The following is a 24,525-nucleotide window of genomic DNA, read 5'->3' as shown; positions in this document are numbered from 1 at the left end:
ATAACTGGAATTTAATTGAAGGATTGATTTACCATCGACCTGCGTTATAGGATCTATTTTACCTGAAATTTAAATCAACTTTATGCCCTTTTTTAATCCTATTTCTATAAAATAACGCAATTCCAAAAATAGCAAAGGTTATAGTTTTCTGTTGATATAATAACGGCACCTAAAGTTGACAGGGTAACTGTAACTGTAAGTAGGTCAGCCGGAATCCTAAATTTAATATATATTTGACATATTGAATTTGATTTTCAACATTTTTAACAGCGAAGCTTTTCCAAACAAATTTACTCGGTCTATGATAATGTCAGAGGGACAAACAAGTACGTTGTATTTTTAGGATTCAGCAATATGAATGTAATTAAAATAATTGTTAATGCATTGCCAATTTTCTATATAATCCTATTATATGAAGTACATAGAGTCATAGACGTCCAAGGGGGGGAGGGGGGTAATTGGGCGATTACCCCCCCCGCACCCCAAAATTTTTTTTCATTTTAACCCCCCCCCCCCCATTTAAAATTTACCCCTACCATGCCTCCAGATGCTTTGTGGAGCTGAGTAGCCGCTATAGTTATTTAAAAATACGTCCATCTTGAATGTAACACATTTAGATTCGTTTTGACTTAATAAAGTTAAAATAATAATGGCACAATATAGTAAATATATTTGTTTCTAAATTGTGGGCTGCACCATTGTGGTTATTTTCATCCTTGTTGCACAAAAATTGACAGAAATATCCTTTAATTTTCCACAGTTTTGAACACAAACACCAAGAGATTTGATATTCATTGATATTGTGCTGTTTTTGTCAAAGCATTGAGAAAAATATCAAATATTTGATTTTAGAATATATAAAGAAAAGGACGAAAGAGGGAGGGAGCAGGCAGAAAAACAGCCTAAAACAATCCAAAGACTTAAAACTAATAAAAATAGCAAAAAAACACCCTGGGACCTGTCTTTCAAAGTGAAGTTTCTGTCTATTTTTCTTGCTATAAATATGTATCTAACTTTTTTTTTCATCCTTTTCCAGTAAAAAGACTTTGAATTTCAGATTCTGGTGAATTAAAGTGTAGCTTTGATATTAAAGTAACCCGTTTCTAAGCAACACATTCTTTTTGTCATGCTTGACTCGAAAATGGGGTACAGTTTTCATCCCCTTTATAATAACAACAAAAACACATCACTTATACTAGCGGCTACGCCCCTAGAGACCTCTATATGAGTGAAGGGGGGAGTTTTCGCTTTTCTTTACAAATTAATATATAGATATATTTTTCCAATGGCAATTTATCTTGGGAGGATGGAGGGATCCCCCCCCCCCTAAAAATAGTTTATGAAAGACTTCCCTGAACCTATTAGAAGCTTCACTGTAAAAGAGAGAACTAAAACTAACAAGCCGTTAGCGAGATTTTTTGTACAATTACATAGGCACATAGACATCCTGTTAATATTATATAAGGATTAAAATGATTTTGCTTTTCAGGGAGTTATGAAAACAGGGGAGACACCTTACTCAGCAAGCATCACTCAGGTCTACGAGGATGGCGTGGAAAAACCGGTTCAAATCGAGGGTGACCTACGTCACACCTCCCTCACAGACATTCGGGTCAGATACATTGACCGACAATATATTGAAACCGGCCTGCCCGCCCCAGCTAAGCCGCCGGTCAAACCAGTGACAATTAAAAATAATAACCAGCCAAAAAAAGACATGTTAGTATCTAGTCAGCAATCTTTAAATAATGATAATATGGTGGTGCCTCTTGGCACGCCTATGTCGATGGTATCCACTGACACCAACAAAGAAAGTGGAGAGGAGAACGAGGGGGAGAATGCAAAGACGACAACTGAAGAGCTTCCCGCCACGTTGTACCCGCCGACGGTGCCCACGTCTGCCAAACCAAACCCGTTGCGCAAGTTTTATCCCGTCGAAGACGACTCGCCGCGCGAAAAGGTGATGTTTAGCGCGGCAAAGTACGACCACAGCGCAGCGGGAATAAAGTTAAGGACAGTTAATGGTGATATTTTGATAGCTCTAACGCTGGTTACATTAATTTCTAAATATTTATACATCTTAGGTTAGTTTTGACAAAGTTTATTGTTATTATTACATTATACAGAGCATTTTATTTCTACATATTTATCTCATATAATCCATAATGCAAAGAGTATTATAAATATTTTGTAATCAAATGTTTTAAAATGAAAGCCTAATTTTGGCCAAAGAGTCGTTTTTTAAGAAAAATTTTACAGCAATCTTTCCTTTTTTCTTATTTTATGCTTAGAAATAGAAATAGTTTATATGCAAATGAAAATTCAGGGGATTGTAAACCTGAAAAAAATAGACAAACTATAGAATTATAAACCTCATATGATCTCTCTATAATAGCAAACATAGTTTTTATCTTTAGCACTTCAGTAGTCAACAATTTTAATTATCATCACAATATTTGTTAAGAATAAAAAATATTTAATTTAAGATACTCTTTTTGGCCAAATAAAAAGTAATTATAGTTATTGTATAAAAACAAATTTTTTAATCTTAAAATTTCTTTATTAAGAGTTAATTAATATTATATACTAATTTCATAATTTTTCTTTAAAAAGTATTGACTAATGTTAAATATTCAAATATAAATAATTGTTATTCAAGGCTGGTAATATATTGTTTGTTATATCTGTCATACATACAATTAAAGAAATAATTTTAATTTTAAATTACTTTTCTTCAAAGTATCTCCAATCGTTACTGAATCACAGAAAAACTCTCAAACCCTTACACAAATTATGTTTGAAAGCAGCTCAAAAGGGGTTTTGTTTCGACTTCTCGGGTTAGGTTAGATATAAGGAAAATATTTCATTTAAAACTATGTTTGGGAAATTTTTCGATGTTTATTATTAATCCTTTCATTTATATGTATATTATTCAAAATTAATCTGGAGGAGTGGTTTTGTGGTTCAGTAATGATTTAAGGAAAAATCCAAAGTTTTTTAATTAAATAATTAAAAGAACAATACATGTTTTATTACAAAAATTTTGTGCTTTATTTGTATAAAATTAAAGTTTTATAATGTATTAAAATATGATATAAAATAAATTTTATTTTGACAAACTTGTTTTGATTAAACTAATAACTTTGTTAACCTTTTTTCTTTTTGGCCTAAAAGCTAAAGTTATTTTAGAAACTTGACATATGTATAAGTGGTTTTAAAAATATCTTACCATTGCTGGATTTAGAATAGAGATGTACCTAACTACATGTAGTTATAAACTCAAGAGTCCAGTTCTGCTTTGCTTATTTTTAGTAGCAAAGCTTCTCTATAATTCACCTTTACGTCTGTCCGTACGAGCATGGGAGCAACGAGATGTATTAGCTGTGAAACTTAAAAAAAAAAATATTCTAAACTATGACCATTCTAGTACATATGTTATACTTTTTTGGCATGTCTGTCATTTGGTAATGTCATAAAAGATATTTGATTTATATAGGGAGATTTAAGAATAATATGGGCAAGTAAAACAAGGATGATAATCCTATATCTCATGGTTAGAAATCTGAAAACTTTAGGTATATTAAGAGTGTATTTCGGAAAGTAAAATTCAGCCCTTCCTAAAATGTATATTGTTTTTATTATGCAAAAACGTTTGTAAGGTTCTGTTTTTCTACAGCAGTGAGGACTAAAGTCAAAGTTTAAGTGACAGTCAATTAATGTTATCTTGGACAATTTTTTCAGTCAGTTCTAGCAATAAATGTATTTTCTCAGCTCTATCAATTCGTAATATTAAAAATCCCATCAGTAAAAAGTAGCAGGATGTCTTATTGTCTTTATTTTTCTTGTTTACTGAGGAAGTTTTTGATTTAGACAAATATTATAGGTTTTAGAGACACATAGACATTCACTTTCAAAAGTCCTTTTTACGCAGTGCTAAAAGGTAACTTTATAAAAAAAACTTTGTTCTTTGAATAAGACATATTTTATACTATAAAATCTATTTATAATCTTATAGAGCATATGATATGTAGAAAAAAGAATATGTGGACGTAGTTTTTTTTGTGTGATACCATAAAAAGAACAAGATTAAGAACATCCATAAAAGCAAAACTATCTACATTATGCAAACGAAGTAATCTTATAGAAACCAGATAAAATCGGAATAATAAACATAGAGATCACATGTTTGAATAAAGATCATTTATAAACAAATAAAAATTACCCAAACTAAAAATATCACTATTTACAACTTTTTAGAAGCTCTTTAGTCGTGCCCTATAGTTCTAGGAATCACCGATAAAAAGTATTTAGGAATGTAGAATGTAGAAACGATATGCATGTAATGTAAACAAATTGATTTAAGAAGAAAATTAATGAGTATCTTTGCTCCCCTTAAAAAAAAGTCTTGGATATATAGTTAGAGACCTTTGCTAGCTAGACAAAATGTTAAGATAAGTGGTCTATTCAGAGTTTATTACTATGTTGATTACTTTCTTACATTTACTTATCTGACCCACACACCAGACATATGTGGACAATAGACTATACATTATATAAAAAAGACAGGAATATTAGTGATTATTCAGGTAGAAATAAAATTATTGGTCTTTTTTAACACGCAGAGGGTGCTAAACATATGGATCTTGGACAAAGTAGCCTCGGACAAAGTAGCCTCCGGACAAAGTAGCACCCGGACAAAGTAGCCTCGGGACAAAGTAGCCTACTAAGGAAAGTAGCCTCCACTGTTAATAAAGGTCATGGGCGCAGCACTCAGCCCCCTGGCCTGCCTAGCCGCGGGCGCTCCGCCCCCTTGCCTATAACCTAACCTAACCTTACCTAAATTATGTAAAAAATATTAAAATTTTGAAAAAAATCTACCAACCACTTTTTGTAAAAACCACGAAATTCTAAACTATAAATAAGTTAATGAACATTAATCATTCATACATAGGTTAGGTTAGGTTATAGGCTAGGGGGCCTAGCGCCCGCGGCTAGGCAGGCCAAAGGCCGAGCGCTGCGGCTATGACCTTCATTAACAGTGGAGGCTACTTTTCCTAAGTAAATGTCCGGTTGCTACTTTGTCCGAGGCTACTTTGTCCAAGATCCAAACATATTTTAATTTCCTACTCTGACTGTATGTATGTGTTATCTGCTAGAAACCTTTATATATCTCAGTTGTTTTTTGATAGAATATTTGGAATTAGTTGAATAATCATTATAAAACCAAAATTCTTGATGTTAAAGTTTCAAATTTTCAATGAAAAAAAACAGAGTTAGGTCCTGTATACCTTTTCTTCCTGCAAAAATCAAATTAGGATTATGCTACAGTTTTTTCAAAAATAATTTAATTGTCTTTTCATCTGTAGCTATGCAATAAATATTGCCTAATATACATTATCATAGCCACTTAATGTTGAGCTTTAGATTATTAAATAAAGAAAACACTTAATTTACACCTGCCAACTGTTTCTTAACAGGGGAGTTGCCACTTTAAACAATTTAGTCTGTTAAAACAAGGACAAAAATAATAAAAAGTTGCAAAGCTTTTCAAATATACTTCTAAAAATTTTAAAATGACTACAAATTTTTAGAAAGAAATAAAAACAAAATGATTAGATCGACTAGTGGCGAAGTTCATGAAACTAAGAAAAAGTTCGTTATAGGTTTAAACTTTAAAGTTAAATTCAATTCTGATCCAATCCCAGGGTTGCATGTTGAAAGAGAAAATGAAAGAGAGAGGGGAGATAGAGATAAGATGTATGAGCGAGAGTGAGATAGATAGAAAGAGAAAAAATAATTTAGAGAAGAAAAAATAACCTCCCCTCCCATTTTCTTTCATTTCACGTCAACAGATAGAACTAGACAAAATACTTTAGTAGAAAAGCATTGCTGCTTTTAACTTATACAACCAATTTTACATTAGTTGAGCTTAGGTTAGCAAGAACAATTATTTCAACATGTAACGTAGTAGAAAACTTTTGAATGTGAAAAGAACATTAAATTGCAATACAGATTAATTGAAATAATATATATATATGAGGGATTTATAAATAAATATATGAGAATATGTGTGTACTAGTCTCTGTGTGTGTGTGTGTGTGTGTGTGCATGCGAGCCGACACATTACAAACTGTCCCAATTTTGTATAACTTTTGCGGAACATGTCCTAGTTACGTCATATTTTTCTTTCCCGAAAAAGAGAAGGGGGGAAGAAAATCTCTTCAAAAGAGATGGGGAAAACCCCCTTTTCTCCCATCTCTTTTTTCTTCCCCCCTTCCCTTTTTTTCTTTCCCCTTTCCCTTTTTTGGGAAAGAAAAATATGACGTAACTGGGACATGTTCCGCAAAAGTTATACAAAATTGGGACAGTTTGTAATGTGTCATGCGAGCCAGTTTCATTTCTATGTGATAAACAGATGGACGTACAGACAGACCCTGTTATGTAATAAAGTAGCTGCGCTGCTAAAATGAGAACGTTGATAAATAGAGAAATAGTAATCTTATCGAAAGCTTTAAACGTTTAGTCGGCAGTTTACCTGAAAACGCACGTGGACCACAAATAAACTTTTGAAAAGCTTGCCATGATGCGTATTTTAAGGTGGATGGGATTACGATTAAGTAAAGGTCATAAGAGCCCTGCTGTGATAGTACCCCGTTAGAGATATGATCCGCACCGCAATAATATATGTATAGGTTTTTTAAGGGGGGTGGGGGAGATATGAGGTCCAAAGTAGGTTTTAGGGAAAGTAAAATTTTGAGTCCATAAAAGGGGTCTCATTGTATAATTTGTCTTGACGTTTACAACAAAATTCTATTTTCTTGTTGTAAGTGCTTTTATAGCATCCAAATTTGTTCAACATACGGGTATACTCGTAATTGCAGAGAGAGAGGGGACAATGCGTTGTTTATTACACTAGTCCCTAAAGTTTTATAATAACGTTTTTTTATTCGTCGGCCTAACAACTTTGGGGACTTTTGAATTTTGATTGGTTTATTATCTAGGCTAAGCGTTCAAACGCTTCAACAACTAATCTTAATCTACAGAAGTGGTAGTTTTGTGTAACATCATTGGGGATATACAACAATTTATCGGCCATTGTCTTACCCCCTTAGATCCCTGCGATATAGTTAAAAGCCTTTAAATACCGAAGATAAAGGACAATAGCATTTAAATCAACATTGCAATACAATTCAATAAAATGTATTTAGCTAATCAGTACATTTGTATTGAGATTTTTAATACAATATTTAAATGAAATGTTCTTTAATTAGTTCTTTAATCAATTTTATATGAGAAACTAAAATATTTTTCTTCCTATACATTCTACATTTCCTTTCGTTCAAGAAGCGCATTCTTTTTACAATTACTTAACAAAAGTTCATAAAAAAAGTTGAGTGTTTTTATCTAGGGGGGACTGCAAAATAAACTTTGTTTAGTATCTTCCCCAGGCTTATTCTTCTCTAAACAAGTTTTTATTTCATTTTCCAGTATGGCTTCGAAACCGAATAGAATCCGATGGATTAGAACCGGATCCACGTCATACTATAAAATCATGTACAATATCATCGTATTACAGCCAATTTTCTATGAATAATAAAATAAAAATCATAAAATTAATACCAGTTAGCCCAGGCCTTCGGCCCCTTGGTTCCAACAAAACTGGTTTTAATCGCATAATTTCTCATTATAATATCCGCAGAAAGCTGTCTATAATACGATACAATAAATAACTATTCTTTTGTCTGTTGTCAATTTAAGACCTTTACTCTTGTTTTGACTTGAAATGAAAGCAAGAACGTCATGTAACTCCGTAGAAACATGAACAGGTAGCTTATTTACTACAAAATAAAATTACTGGATATTAAAATAAGGTTTTATGAAAATATGAACTTTTCTTGGTATTTTTAGTAGCGAAGCGACGACCAATAAACATTTGGTCTAAAACTCACTCTGTCCGTTTGTCCAGTCAAGCTTTTTTTTATTTTGGAATAGCTATGTTCCTTACATTAAAATTAAAAACTTGATGCGTCATAATTAGCCCTATTTCTTTCTATCTTATTATTATTCTAAGATTTAACACGGTCTATTCTTTATTATATAACAAGTGTCTTACTATTCTAATATAGAGTTGTGCTTTTGAAAGACCTTCAGTTAATTTTTTCTTCATTGTTTATTGCTTGCAAGAATAGAAAATTACACTTGACCTCCCCCCCCCCCCCTTCATTTTATATTTTAGTTAAAAACAAGTTGGAGAGGGCGATTTCTCTTGGGAGGGTAAAGTAGTTATCAACCTTCCCATGACCTGCGGGAATCTATATTGTAAAGAAAAACCATATATTTTCAGCGATTAGCGAGATCCTTCGGTACAGATAGACACACATACAGATTGAAATCCTGTTACTTTTAAATAAGGATATTATTTTAGAAACCCTAACTTTAGTTTTATTGTTCCTTTTTTATTGCTTAGTTTTCTCTGTATATGTCACTTTCTTCTCTAGACTATATTCCCCGGATTTTCTTTTCTTTTTTACATCAAACAAAGATAGCATTATTCTTTAGTTTAAGAGCAAGGCTTTCTATAATTAGGAAATTCCGTATATCTATTTAAAAACAAACACTAACACCTACATGAAATAAGATACCCCCCCCCCCTTAAAGGTTTCACCCCCCTAGTGAATGGCTGTGCACGCCACTGTGTAATAACAAGACGTATGTAATTGACCATGAGCCACGTTTTAATCCTTTTGCACAATATAATCTAAAATGGATTTTTTAATTCTTGTTAAAAGCACTCTTACAAAAAGGTTCCCCATAGTTTATTGCTATATTTTAATTTCCTCTTCTATTTTATCTAAAATATTTTTGATTAGTTGTTGCTGCGCTACTTATGGACAAAATTATCCTTGTTAACAAAATGTTTGACTGTTATTAAAATGAAGCTGTACGTCTAATTAGGTATTCAACAAGTAACAACGATACAACTTTTTACATTAGAAAGAGATGACGATTATAATAAAAAAAACAAGTTAAGTATAGGTCAATAATAGAGATAATCTAGAGACATACTCTTTAAATCAGCCAATAGTATAACAGTTGAAGAACAACCCGGCCATGGTATTGGTTGAAATTTTGTACAGATTTTGTTTGCATAAATAGTGACATTTCTTAGTAAAGCACAAGTAAAAACCTATAATAAGTTAGTTATTAATAAATAGTTGAATTTCTTTGGATAAAATTAGCTTTCTAAAAAATGAATTAGATTCTTAAAAATATCGTTGCTAGAATTACTTGAAGGTAAAAAATAAATAAAGGAGTCTGATAAGAATCTCTTCTTAAGTTTGACGAATTTTGGGGTCAGATGGACTATCTATATCTATACATATATTATTTCTAAGAGGTCAATAGAAATTAAAATGATATCCCCCTGATATAGAATTAAAGAATTCTAACTATCTAAAACACTTTATTGATTCTGTTGCCTTTATTCCTCATTTTAAAAGCGAAGCTTTTCTATAATTAGGGTCGGTCCGTCCGTCCGTCCGTCACAAACGGATAGCTTTTTTAGTTTATTTAAACAGGTTAGAATTGTCCTATCGATTCCAAACTTTGCATGATGATTTCTGTAGTAGTTATTTAGGTACAATTTAGAAAGCGTAGAAACTCTATAATCATTACAAGAATGTCCGTACGTCCATTTTAAACATGTTTTTTTTTACTTTTTTAACAACAAATTTTTATATGATCTAATCATCCGACTGATCTGATTTTTGGTATGTTGATTCCTGAGACAACAAAGTATAATGTTATAAGCGAAGCAACTCGCTTTTATGGATGTTGTCAGCCTTGTTACGTGATAGTTTTATTCAGAAATCATTTCTTTGTCTTTTTTATTCAAACCCAAAAACAATTGAAAGAAAAGATAATAATCTAAAGGAGCTTTAATTAATATTCTAACGATATAAAACTATTCAGATCATTCTATTCAATTTATACGCGGCTCGTCAACCGCCAATACTTTTTTTTAAAAACAAATTCCGAACTAGATTTAAGTTAGATAATAATAGTTAGATTTTATTAGGAAAGGCAAATTGAAACAAATATACTGAAATTATATTTTGAAAGTAATTTTTTTAATAATTTTTTGGCGGTTTAAGGGACTCTATTTTTATAATGTCCTAAAATATATGGACAGACAATTATTATTTAAAACCATAGTTGATAATGATCAGTAGGAGCAAACAAATTAGTTAAGAAGTAGGCAAGCAGAATAATTTAAGGCCTATTTTGAACGTACAGTAAAGGAAAGTTTGTCATTTGCTTGGTATGTAAGTTCCAAATTTAATAGTTCACTTGTGGCGGCTACGCCCATGGACGCCTCTAAGGACAAAATATTTTTTGTTTCGAAAAGAAAAAGTATTTTTTACTTTTGGTACAATTCCACAAATTAGTTATAAACTATCTCTGGACCTATAAAAAGCTTCACAGTAAAGCGGAGAACCATATCAGTCCATCGGTTAGCAAAAATTTTAGCTTCAGACATACACACAAACTTTGGCTTGACCAATAGACAGACATCATCTATGTTTCGTTTTAGGATAGAACAATAGACCGAACATAGTTTTTTTGAAATTAATTTGAACATTGTTTGCTTTGCATGTATTTTTAACTCCACTCAAAAGTTTCGCAGAAACAATAATTAAACCATGTAACATTATTCCTTTTGGAAAACCAAACAGAGCTGTGCTAAAATCAGGGATCTTAAGGGATAAGACTATATTCGATATAATGATGTACCCACCCAATGCAATGATGATAAACCAAATTAATTCTCTTTGAATCAAAAATATTGGTTGAAAAATTAGGACAAAGATAGTTTGGAACAACCTAAAACAAAATCAAAAGGTTTTTTAGCCTACAAATAAGATAACATGGTTAAAAACTGTGTTATAAATAGTTTACTCAATTGTTTAAGTTTGTCTTTATGAAAAGAACATTGCCATGTAATTTATAAATCATCCAGACACAATTCATAGAAACTGTTACTTTTAATAGTAACTCAAATAGTGTGATTTCAATTACACATAAAGTGTGCATTTTGTTTTTAAAGACACCTTAATTCTTTTGTACTTGTAACGTATTCAAGATCAGTTCTGTCAAATTGTTAACAAATTCATGATCGTGCAAAAATGAAATGTGCGCAGTTTAATATCCCATGCACAAGTGTTTCACACATCCGCAATGGTGATTTTAAGAAAAACAGGAGAGGCATTTTGTGTTGTGGTAATGTTGGTACTAATGTCATTGGTGTGCGGAATTGACAACACACCAACTAAGTCAAATATCAAAACTTTAATTAAATTCGAGTTCAATTGCACTTTGATGATCGATGATGGGCATTATTTTATGTTTTTTTTTATACCCCAATGGCTGAATTTTATTGAGCAAATTCTATATATTTTCTAAGCTATTGTTTGGAGCTTCTAATTATTGCATGCAGCGTGTGTTCTGTAATGCACAAAAATAATTTCTCAAATCAGTTCAAACCAGTTACCTTATTGAACTGTATTTAAAAAAAAAAAAAATCAAATTTTAGGCAATTCCATCTAAAAACATTATCGTCTTACGCCTAGTCGGAAATAAAAGCAATGGAACCATTTTAACGTTTTTAGTATAATGTGTGACAAGACCAATCACCTTGGATTCTTAGAGGATATACCAAGAAAGTTCAAGTGTATATTTCCTCTGGTAATGCATAATTGATACCAGATTTGTCATCCTCATTTGCTTTCTAACCAACAACAATTATTTCATAAGTAGCGTAGCAACTAGTTTATAATATTTTTGAAAATACAGTAGCAACTTGCTTTAAATGCCTCTAGTATAAACAGGGATATTAAAACCATTCTTATATTTCCAAAAAAACGAGTTCATAGTGGTTCTAACGGTATGCGTAGTATTTTTCTACTATTAACCCAAGCCGCGCAGTTAAAATTTTAGGAATGTCCGCATTTTTTTGCATACCCTAAATGTATAAAAAAAAATATATTGAATGATGTATACAACTAATTATGATAAACAAAACTACCATTTCTATGAATTAAAATAATTGGAGGGAAAGCTTGTTTAATCCAAAAAATTGATAAAATTCTCATAGAATTAAAGTAGTGATAGATTCTGATTATAATATCTTTAGATAATTTAAATTTGCAGTCCAATGTCACCAACCTTTTTAAAAGTGTGTTGTTAGTTGTAATGGAAATAATAAAAAAATATATCTAATATTGTTACGTGACCGTTGAAACTATAAACAGACAAACATACTTTCCCGTATTATAATGAAATTTCGCTACTAAAAAGTACTTACATGTATGTTTGGCTGATGTATTGATTAGGTTGATGTTTTGACCTGAGAAAATAAATGGAGTAGCCAAATAATCCTATTCAAAGTAATTCACACCCAGGGAGTAAGGGAGGGGACAATGGATCGAATATTCAATTTTTAGGAGTCTCAGACTTTAAGGACTGGCTTAAAGGGAACCTGCAAGAATTTAGCAGTTTCTAACCAATCTTGGGGACCAATTATGAATGACGTCACGCAAAATGATGCATAATCTCGCGGCAAACTAGCGCGTCAACAAAAAGATAAACAATAACAAGCAGACAGAATATTTTGATTTTGAAAATTATTTTGTAAATTGAATCATTACATTTTTTATATCTAATTCTTGTTTAATGTTAATTCATTCCGATTAGTGCGTTGTAGAAAGAAATTATATTAAGATTATTAGTTATTATGAGCAAAGCCTTCCTATAATTAGGTCCCGCACATTTGTACGTCCGTAACGGTTAGCTCTTTTCGTTACTTTAGACATGTTAGATGTTTCTTATTGATTTATTGTAAAGGCAAAAGTTTTTTGTCTTTAGCTTAATATTTCTGTAATTAATGATCCGATTAATTTCAAAATTTTAGCGAAAATTCACGAAGTCCTGAGTTGTTCAAGGTTTGTTTATCATTAAAATCTCAAGATGGTGTTATTTTATTTTTCTGTCCTGGATGCTAGGAGCGCAGCTACCAGTTATCCTAAGATATGTTACTTAAACCTTAAGATCTTTAAAATTAAGATTTACTTATGTTCTCAACTATTTTATTTATGTAGTATGAAATTTTAACGCAAGGTATCTCATTTTTATTTCGTTAAATGAAGTAACTTGAGTTAAAAGTTCTGTAGGAAGGTAATTGTTTTAGTAAGTTTTGTAATATAATTATTTAAAGGCTTTTTCATGTCTAAGCTTTTTAATAAATACAATAAAAAAATTTGGGTAAAAGATGTTGTAAAAGTAAAATGGTATGTTTCCTTAATTTTCCGAAGTTTAGATAATAACAATTATGGAAATAAATTGTAAACAAGGGTTTTGATCTCTAGAATCAAAGGCTTGTAGCAAAGCATCAGTTTAAGGATGGTGCATTTCGAATTAAAAACAATTCAAAAAGTCAAAACTTTCCACTAAAGGTTGCTATATTGCAAATACTTGTTTTATCTGGAAATATCTGGGTTTTCAACCTTAAAGGGTCACAACTATAAAATTGAATTAACTGCCCATTGTCCCCTCCCTTACTCCCTGATTCACACCACATATGGTAATAACAAAGTAAAAGATTTGTTAATAGTTATTTCTCGTATCGTATTATAAACGGCTTTCCGCGGATATAGAATGTACAATTATAAGATTAAAACTAGTTTTTTTAACCCCGTGGTGCCGAAGGCACCGGCTAAAAAACTAGTTTTATCTTGTGATTGTACATTTCTATATTCGTAGAAAACTGGATATAATACGATGCTAGACATAGTTTTTTCGTATGGATGAGAACCGGTTCCTATCCACCGGATTCGAATGAATACGAGAAAATATTTTAAATGCTTAAAAGTGCACAAACTGTTGAAAGAAAAAAATCTTGTATTAATAAAGAACTAAACAAATTTAAAATACAGAATGTAAAAACTGCTTTAAAGCAGTCAAGAAGCAGCTGTTCTGCAAACCTTACACTATCCTGTAAAATAGTATAGTTTTTTGTCTGAAGCTAAATATTTATATTTCTACTGGACTGATTCAATTGTCCTTTGATGAGAAGCTTTACAAAGGTCCCAGTATGGTTTTAGTCTTTTTTTTGCCACTTTTTACCCCTTTGAAAGAGATCCTAGATCCTAGTAGTAATGGACATTAGATCTTTTCATGAAAATATACTTTTTCGAATTTTAGTCTTCTGCTAACCTAAAAAGTTACTTTAGGAGCCTAGAAATACATGTACAAAATTTCAGCTCTCTATCTCTACTGACGACCTAGCGCCAGGCATGTAAAATATCAACAGATAACGGTAGCACGGCGGTTTTAACAATATCTCAGCAATGTGCAGGTTTTAAGCTCTTCTGCATATTTCAATTTAAACACATAAGGACAAAGGTATATTATCCAAAAAATCTTTTGTTAAAGTCTACTCTACACCTAGCGCCAGTCAGTTTTCTAAAATCATGCATTTTTATACCTGTGAAAATAGAAATCGCCAGCGCTAGGTGTAGAGTAGACTTTAACAAAAGATTTTTGGGATAATATATCTTTGGCCTTATGTGTTTAAATTGAAATATGCAGAACCCCTAAATTCATCTTCCAAGCCATTCTCTGAGCATTTAAATTTTTTTTTATGAAATAACGGTATTTCAAAACTGCCCTTTGAAAAGGCCTAAAAAATATCTTTTTTTGTCACTTTTTTCACTGCTTATAGTTACAACTTATTAAGATATTACGATCAGTTAAAAAAATCGGCGCCTCCAGCACCAAAACCTGCAAAAACTGGCAGTTAAACTTCTGTGCCCCTACTTGCCCCCCTCTTCGGCCAACAGTAGTTGTCTCAAGAAGTAAAAGAGATATCAACACACAGAAAGAAAACTTTTTAAATAAAACTGAACTAAGTAACTATTACAGATTTCATTTTGGAACTTTCCTTTTAGGGGCTTGTGGAGCAAAAGACCCCCCAAAACACTAAGAATATGAGTTCTGAGCTTATTTTTAAAGTTATCAACCTGATTTTTTTTAAAGAAAACTTTGTAAATAAAACTGAACTCAGTAATCATTACACATTTCATTTTAGACTTTCCTTTGAGGGGCTTGTGGAGCAAAAGCCCCCCAAAAACTAAAAATATGAGTTCTGGACTTATTTTTAAAGATATCAACCTAATTTTTTTGAGAAAACTATTTTCACATAACCAAACTCAGCAACCTATACAGATTTCATTTTGGGACTTACCTTCCAGAAGCTAGTGGAGCAAGAGACCCCCCAAAACACAAAAAATATGAGTTCTGAGCTTATTTTTAAAGATATCAACCTGATTTTTCTAAAGAAAACTTTTAAAATAAAACTGAACTCAGTAATGTTTACACATTTCATTTTGGGACTTTGCTTAGAGGGCCTAGTGGAGCAAAAGACCCCCAAAAAAACAAAAAATATGAGTTCTGAGCTGATATATAAAGATATCAACCTGAGTTTTTTAAAGAAAACTTTTTTAACATAACCAAAATCAGTAATGTTTACAGATTTCATTTTAGGACTTTCCTTCTACGGGCTAGTTGGGCAAAAGACCCCCAAAACTAAAAATATGAGTTCTGAGCTTATTTTTAAAGATATCAACCTGATTTTTTTGTTGAAAACTTTGTTAACATAACCAACCTCAGTAACATTTACAAATTTCCTTCTAGGGGCTAGTGGGTCAAAAAAAAACCAACACAATAAAAATATTAGTTCTGAGCTTATTTTTAGAGATATTGAGCTGATTTAGACCCCCAAAACAATAAAAATATGAGTTCTGAGCTTATTTTTAGAGATATTGAGCTGATTTTTCAATGAAAACTTTTTGAACATAACTGTACTAAGTACCCATTACAGATTTAATTTTGGAACTTTCCTTCTAGGGGCTTGTGGAGCATAATACCCTCCAAAACACTAAAATATGGGGGTCTTTTGCTTCACAACAATCTGTAAACATTACTGAGTTCGGTTATGTTAAAAAAGTTTTCTTTAAAAAAATCAGGTTGATATTTTTAAATATAAGCTCAGAACTCATATTTTTTGTGTCTTTGAGGGTCTTTTGCTCCACAAGCCCCTCAAAGGAAAGTCCAAAATGAAATGTGTAATGATTACTTAGTTCAGTTTTATTTAAAAAGTTTTCTTTAAAAATATCATGTTGATATCTTTTAAAAAAAGCTCAGAACTCATATTTTTGTGTTTTGGGGGGTCTTTAGCTACACTAGCCCCTAGAAGGAAAGTCCCAAAATGAAATCTGTAAAGGTTACTGAGTTTGGTTGTGTGAAAAAAGTTTTCTCAAAACAAATTTGGTTGGTATTTTTAAAGATAAGTCCAGAACTCATATTTTTAGTTTTTGGGGGTCTTATGCCCAACTAGCCACTAGAAGGAAAGTCCTAAAATGAAATGTGTAAACATTACTGATTTTGGTTATGTTAAAAAAGTTTTCTTTAACAAAATCAGGTTGATATCTTTAAATATCAGCTCAGAACTCATATTTTTTGTGTTTTTGGGGGTCTTTTGCTCCAAAAGCCCCTCAAAGGAAAGTCCCAAAATGAAATGTATAAACATTACTGAATTCAGTTTTATTTAAAAAGTTTTCTTTAAAAATCAGGTTGATATCTTTAAAAATATGCTCAGAACTCATATTTTTTGTGTTTTGGGGGGTCTTTTGCACCACTAGCTCCTGGAAGGTAAGTCCAAAAATGAAATCTGTATAGGTTGCTGAGTTTGGTTATGTGAAAAAAGTTTTCTCAAAAAAATTAGGTTGATATCTTTAAAAATAAGTCCAGAACTCATATTTTCTGAGTTCAGTTTTATTTACAAAGTTTTCTAAAAAAAAATCAGGTTGATATCTTTAAAAATAAGCTCAGAACTCATATTCTTAGTGTTTTGGGGGGTCTTTTGCTCCACAAGCCCCTAGAAGGAAAGTCCTAAAATGAAATCTGTAATGGTTACTTAGTTCAGTTATAATTAAAAAGTTTTCTTTCTGTGTGATATCTCTTTTACTTCTTGAGATAACTACTGTTGGCCGAAGAGGGGGGCAAGTAGGGGCACAGAAGTTTAACTGCCAGTTTTTGCAGGTTTTGGTGCTGGAGGCGCCGATTTTTTTAAACTGAGCATAATGTCTTAATAAGTTGTCACTATAAGCAGTGAAAAAAGTGACAAAAAAGATATTTTTTAGGCCTTTTCAAAGGGCAGTTTTGAAATACCGTTATTTCATAAAAAAAAATTAAAATGCTCAGAGAATGGCTTGAAAGATGAATTTAGGTGTTCTGCATATTTCAATTTAAACACATAAGGCCAAAGATATAATATCCAAAAAATCTTTTGTCAAAGTCTACTCTACACCTAGCGCTGGCGATTTCTATTTTCACAGGTATAAAATACATGATTTTAGAAAACTGACTGGCGCTAGGTGTATAGTAGACTTTGACAAAAGATTTTTTGGATAATATACCTTTGTCCTTATGTGTTTAAATTGAAATATGCAGAAGAGCTCAAAACCTGCACATTGCTGAGATATTGTTAAAACCGCCGTGCTACCGTTATCTGTTGATATTTTACATGCCTGGCGGTAGGTCGCCAGTAGACATAGAGAGCTGAAATTTTGTACATGTATTTCTAGGCTCCTAAAGTAACTTTTTAGGTTAGCAGAAGACTAAAATTCGAAAAAGTGTATTTTCATGAAAAGATCTAATGGACATTTTAGACATCTATTTTTACAAGCAGTTCAGAAACTAGAAAAAAAGCGAAGTTGTTATAGATAGTCTTTTTTGGAAATTTTTCATTATTTTTGAAAGCAATATTCTTTAGGTAATATCCAATAATTAATTATAGTATAACTTAGACACCTATTTTTTTCTTAAATGAATTAAGAGGTGCAGTGTTTAATCCATGTTTGGCACCGAGAGTTGGTAGGCTAATATAATACACAACATATAGACATTAAATTTATACAAAGTAGTAGGATGTATTTCTTTATTGTATGCATTGATCTTTTGTGAGCCTGGCTAATTTAGCTGAAATTTTCGCATTTTCCACCTTTGGCCAATTACTAGGATACGACCCAAGCTTATAGGGGCTAGGAGTGACCTGAAAAATAGCTGATAACTACTACAGGACCTATGTGAAGCTTAAATTATACAGATAATCCAATATTTTCAGTAGTTATTGAATTCTTAAGTTTCAGACAAACTTCACTTCTTGTTTTATATCATAGATTTTTTCGTATTGCCAAAATTCAGAACGTAATAAACTCAAATAAAATCAAATTGTTTTGGTTTATATTGGTTTTTCTTTCTGTAATGACCCAAAATAAACCTAAATATGACCAACGTAAAAGAAATTTTAGTTTAGATGCACTTTTAAAAAAGTAAAAGAATATAAACTGACGAGTGGTCGGTTGGTTGGTTGGTTGGTGAATAATTAGTTTGTGTATCGCCAAGAACATGCTGTGTGAGCTAGGACATAACCAACAATTATATAAAGAATTTCAGGAGTAAATTAGAAAAAAAGAGTTTCTAAAGGTTTCAGAGAAAGGAAAATTGAGGATAACTACAATGTTTGTTTTCGATATGAATTTATAATCTAAGTCCCATAATATTTTTCCTTTAATAAATAAGTGTTTGTAGAGACTTTTTAGTTGGACAAGGAAAATTAGCATTAAAAAAGCCCCAATGGTCTATTATTTCGATTATTTAAAGCCTTACATGGTTAGAGACCCTGCGGTTGATCCAGTGGTGAAATAAGTTGTTTTGTTATTCGTACCGCCCTATTTTCTTTTAATGTTTAAAAAGATTAGTAAACATTTCTCATTTCTGAAACTTTCTCTTAAAACTGAAACTGTATTTCGGAATGCTTAAATCTTTTTTTGACTTGGTGATAGAAATTGATTTTAAAAGTCTTTAAAAATTAAAAAAAATTATTTGAGAATAACTCGACGTGTCTTTGGCTGAGTGTAGGTGGAGAGTATAAAACAGAATATGAAGATACAACCCGTCTAGAACATTTAACATCTTTTTCCAGAAAACGTAGTGCAGTTGTATGTAAGGTTTAATTGGACTGAACCCAACTTTAACTAGAATAACCCTCTAATATTAATATTAAAAATAATGTTATTGATGCCTTCTATTTTGCGCTTTTATTACAAGGTCAATCTCCAATCTTCTATGACAACAAAAAATACAATTTTGAAATTTTTTCTCAGATGCCTAATCCTTAAAAGCTTAAAATGAATTGTAAGTCTGGCAACTGAATTCTATAAACAACATTTTCTTTTTAGTTAAACAAGGATGACAACATCCATAAAAGCGAAGCTTTGAAACGGTAGTACAAACGGACATTAACACTTGTATAATGTCTGGACTGAATAATCAGAATGTAAATGTATAAGAGTCTAAGCAAAATTGTAAGTAAATTTGTTGAAAAACTGCTTGATACAGGATAATATTTATGGACATACTTACATTTTTAACACTTAAATTTATTGAGTTGCTTCGCTTATAATATTGTACTTTGTTGTCCCAGGAATCAGTATACCAAATATCAGACCGGATAATTAGGTCACATACAAATTTGTTGTTAAAAATGTAAAAAAAATCAACATGTTTAAATGGACGTACGGACATTCTGGTAATGATTATGGAGTTGCTACGTTTTCTCACTCGTACCTAACTTCTACAGGAATCACCATGCAAAGTTTGAAATCGATAGGACAATTCTAACATGCCTAAATTAGCTGAAAATAAAACTATCCGTTACGGACGGACGGACGTACGGACGGACCGACCCTAATTATAGAAAAGCTTCGCTTTTAATAATTTAGGAAATTTAAATATAGTTATTAATAATACTTTGCTTCAAATTTGTTTTATATTAGTGGTTCATGGCCGTACGCCCGTATAACCGTCTATCCGTCTAAAGCTTAATATCTCGGTAACCGTTCAAAGAATTGCGGTGGTTTAAAGCTATTTTTTATGAGAGGGGGGGGGGGGGGTTAAAAATCACACCCCGATTCATTTTTTTCTAAAGCTTTCTGATAATAACTCTATATCTTTAAGAACGATTCTATCTAGAAGGGTTGACTTCCCATTACATCTTGCGGTTAGGGGCGTAGCCACTTGTTTAAAAATATCCCAATTATAAAGTGAGTAGCTACACTAATGAAAAAGACCTCACTTATTTACGCTCTGATGATACCCTGAGTCCACTCAGCGGGGTATAAACTCATTCTGTATAATAAACACAACATTCAACCATCTATCCATCCGTCCATCCTTCCAGGCAGCCATGCATTTAATATGTGTGCTTTTACAATACAGCAAGAAATGGTTAAAAATAAAGAGCAAAAGCCAAGTTCAGCGATATAAGTTTAACATTAGTCCATATCATTGTATAGTTTTGTATTATTCCGAATCGTATTTTTTTTAAAAAGATTACTATATTGCCCGTCTATACATCTGAAATGTGAAATATTTTGCTTTTGGTAGCTTGGATTAATATATCTGCCTTTTTTCCTCTCTCTATGAGGAATTATAGTTTATACAGTGGTCTTAAGTATGGTATGTAAATGAAGGTGAAATATGTACTACCGACCTTTACAGAATGTCTACATGTTATGCTCGCCACAATATGTATTAACTATTTTGTATCAACACCTATGTAGATCGTTGATTCTACATAAACACAGAATCACAGCGGGAAAGAAACAAATTTCTAAACAAATTTCATGAATAATTCTCTTCACTAATTGGTAAAATAATAACTCTTTCACATGGTCTATTGTCTAACAGATATATCTATTTGTTACTTTGAAACTAAAACAGTGCTTTTAGCTGTAAATTCACATAAAAAAGACACAAATATCTGATTGTGTATCTTGAATTGAAGCGTGAGCCTAGCTGCAAATCTAAATCCAAAAACCCTTTTGAAATTTTCACACCCATTACAAACCAAAATCAAAGTGGTTATGAGCTTTAGAGGGTTGTAATGCGGACAGTAAGGTAATTTTGTCAGAGGGTTGGACACTATCCCCTCCATATTCAAAATACTGAAAAACTACATCCACATTCTGCACGCCTCTGATACAAAATATCCAACTTCTTTATTTCATATGTGATTATAGCTTTATCTTATGTTTCCATCCTTGTTTTAGACCTGCTGATCTCTTGTTTAAAATCTAAATTTACAAATTTTCCTTATTGAACATTGTTAAAATGACTTCTTTAGTGACCTACTTGAAAGAATAATGGAAAGATTAAATACTTTTCCAGCGCCTAATTAACATTCAATTTTTAAAACACTAAAGATTTACTCAGAACTTGACTTAAAATTTGCACACTTCATTTAAAGGTTTTGGGTTCGAATCTGGGTAAAAATTGAGACGTTTCACCAGACATTTTGATAAACACTTCCAAATACTATCACCAGAGTGCCTTAGAAATAGGTTAGTTGGAGTACTGATACCTTTTGATAAAAGTTGAAATCCAAGGTTAATTAGCATTTTACCTGAATATAAAATGGTATGGAAACTTAAAGTGCTTTGATTGTCGAGGCATATACGTAATACAGAGCCTTGATCTTGACCGCAGGAAATTTTGTTTCGTTTTCAATAGTCATATAAAAAAAGATCAAGTCAAAATTCAAATTTCATATATATTTAGAATATATTCAAAGATAAGACTATGCAATAAAAAACCTCAGAAACCTAACAATTTAAATTGTTATACTTTTAAGGTAAACATGGAAGCTCTGAATTGAGTATAAGTTGCTTTTATATAACGTTATTCTAAATCTTCTTTCGTTTACTTAATTGAAGTTGATATTTGTGTTAAATTAGCTATGAAATAAATATGTTTTAAATGGACGTAAATACTCTGTGGTACAGATTCTAGAGTTGCTAATCCTACTTGATAATTCCTAATTGTTGCACGAGTTAAAATCAATTGGAATATTTTAACATGCCTTAAATTACAAATAAGAGTTCTGTTACGGACATACATGCCTGTGTTAAATATAGAAAAGCTTTGCTTTTAATAACTAACGACCTAAAACTCATACATTTTTGAGTAACATACAGTAATTACGTCATCCTAGTTTTAGCTATTATATAAAAGTTCAGTGATAATTGATTTATGTTTTCTAAACTGAAGTAAATGAATTTGACTTGGAGGAGAACATATAACAAGTTTTTAAATATGACAGATTATTGCTTTTCATGGATAAATACATACGGATATTATATTTTACAATATCTCTTGAAATTACATGTAATCTGAGCATAATTTTCCGGCAATAAAAATTAAAGAGAAGAATAGTAGATGGAAAATTACCCAAAGCAGAAATAAGATTAAAGCATCATAAAAAAAAGCAGAAAAGAAAAAGTCAAGGCGATGAAATACATTTTAGTAGCTCTTGCCAATCTTCTTTATTTCTGAGCAGTACAAATGTATGAACTAGGACAATACTGTTCATAAGTAAAAAAATTAAATTAATGAAAATTTTGGAAATGTGTTGCCTATTTCAGATTGGTTTAATTCCAGTTTACTGAAAACCTTTCATGGAACAGGCTTGTATTGCAAAGCAATTCGAAACTACAGTTGTTTTCCGGGCAGCTTTTGATCCGACCCTGTCTCCAGCGAAAAACAAGATGTCCGCTCCGATTCTGTAAGAAATGTAATGTCCCCAAGTTTTCATAGGCTGAGCTCCGGCCCCAGAGAATAGAGGCGGTTCCAGCTCTGGCTCCAAGGTGGCTCTAGGTGCGTCACTATTGAACAAAGGCTGCTCCAGCTTCGGCCCCAGAGAATAAAGGCGGTTTTAGCTCCGGCTTCGAGATGGCCCCAGGTCCGTCACCGGCTTCACATCACTAAGTGATTAACACCGGTTGTTGATAAACTTTATAGTAAATCCAACGGCGCTAACTTCCAAACTATTCTAGACAATCAACACTTTTGACTGCATGACCGTTGTCTTTAATTCCTAGCTGTGTGTGTGTGTATGGTAATGAGATGCTCTAGTTTTGGGCCAAGACATTCCCATTACAATTTCTATTAATGTCGCAAATTTGAGATAGCAGCAGCAGGTACAACTTTTAAGGGTCGACATTCGAAAACTATTTAAGAGTAGCTGTGCTACAAACAAGTGTAGACAAGTGCAGACAACATTTATTTTCCAAGGTCATTGCTAGTGTAGTTCAATATCAATAATTGCAAACACAGATTTGGAGAAGATGATTTAAGTCCCTCAACAGATTATGACGTCAAACGATAAAATAACCAATGAGAGGCCAGCATAAATTTTACCATTGGTCAAGCAATTACAGTGTATACTGTCCTCTCATTGTCTATTCTATCGTATGACGTAATAATCTATTGAGGAACTTTAATCATCTTCAAATTTGGACCCGATCTCAGAGAATCAGATAACATGCAGGTATAGATCATTGGAAGAAAGATTAATTTTCTCCACATTTTGATTGTAAATTTATTTCTTTTCCTTCACCGTTTTGGTTTCCTCAATATCTAAAAAAAAATTGCATCAAAATTCTTTACAATTATAAGAGATCTTAGGATTTAAGACAATTAAAAGATAAATTTTAGGCCTGAAATAATACAAAGACTTGACAAGTTGCTTTTATTGCAAAAAATACAGAAATTAATAATATTATCAGTTTATTCTCTTAATGCAAAACCTTTTTGACATAAAAATAACAAAAACTTTAAATTGCAACTAGGACGAAATCATGCCATAGAGCAGTTAATTTTGTCTGTTTATTTGATTGGCTAGGCTTTTATGAATGTTGTTATCCTTTTTCTCATTTTTACCTATTTTTTCATAACAGACCTACCAACAATCCAATCTTATGTTGCTTTGCTACTAAAAATAAAAAGGCTGAATCCTAATTTTATTGATTATGCAGTTAATTGATAATAAAATGTCTAATTTGATTCATAGATATAAATTTGCCATGACTAATAAGGAGGGAAAAAAACATTTGTAATCATTTTATTCAAACAAGAATAATTATAACCTAAGTAAGCATAGAATAAAAGTCCGTCATGTTCTATTCAAATTATCTTTGTTTGAAAACATAACAATTTACTATCATACAGATTATTACAGTTAGTTAATGACATACAGTTTTTGCCAATTTTAGTTTTTAGATTTCTGTTGTATGAACGAACGGATATATCTAGTTATACTACGCTACATATAATTTGAACTTATCTTAGGTAAGATAATCCTTAAATATACAATACAGACGTAACTTATAGAGTAGAAGCGCCACTAAGAATTCCACTCCCTCTTAAAAGATTTTGACTAAGGCATATAAAGACTTGTGAGAATGAGGCACGTGTCAGTGTTCAGATATAGACAAATATTCAACAAGTTAAATTGATTTCAATCATGTGATGGTCTAAAAACTTTGTGTGTAAAGAATTTAGAATTCA

General features: G+C 31.7%; 2 protein-coding genes across 2 annotated transcripts in view; both read left to right on the top strand.

Annotated features, from left to right (window-relative positions):
- uzip (beta-pore-forming protein unzipped) overlaps positions 1–3,119 on the top strand; it is a 265,056-nt gene extending 261,937 nt beyond the window's left edge. The window contains exon 9 of the mRNA XM_080158155.1: positions 1,490–3,119. Within this exon, the coding sequence (XP_080014281.1) occupies positions 1,490–2,089 (600 nt within the window). The 3' untranslated portion in view covers positions 2,090–3,119. The remainder of the gene's footprint in view (positions 1–1,489) is intronic.
- LOC145317199 (NADP-dependent alcohol dehydrogenase C 1-like) overlaps positions 1–13,746 on the top strand; it is a 122,382-nt gene extending 108,636 nt beyond the window's left edge. Inside the window, exon 8 of the mRNA XM_080158163.1 lies at positions 13,667–13,746. The gene's annotated coding sequence lies outside the window, so the exon portion shown is untranslated. The remainder of the gene's footprint in view (positions 1–13,666) is intronic.
- The last annotated feature ends 10,779 nt before the right edge of the window (positions 13,747–24,525 follow it).

This window comes from Acartia tonsa, chromosome 4, assembly GCF_053477335.1.
Source record: "Acartia tonsa isolate MP-2025a chromosome 4, ASM5347733v1, whole genome shotgun sequence".
Lineage (NCBI taxonomy): Eukaryota > Metazoa > Arthropoda > Copepoda > Calanoida > Acartiidae > Acartia > Acartia tonsa.
Note: the sequence above shows the minus strand (reverse complement) of the source record. Positions and strands in the feature narration are given on the sequence as shown.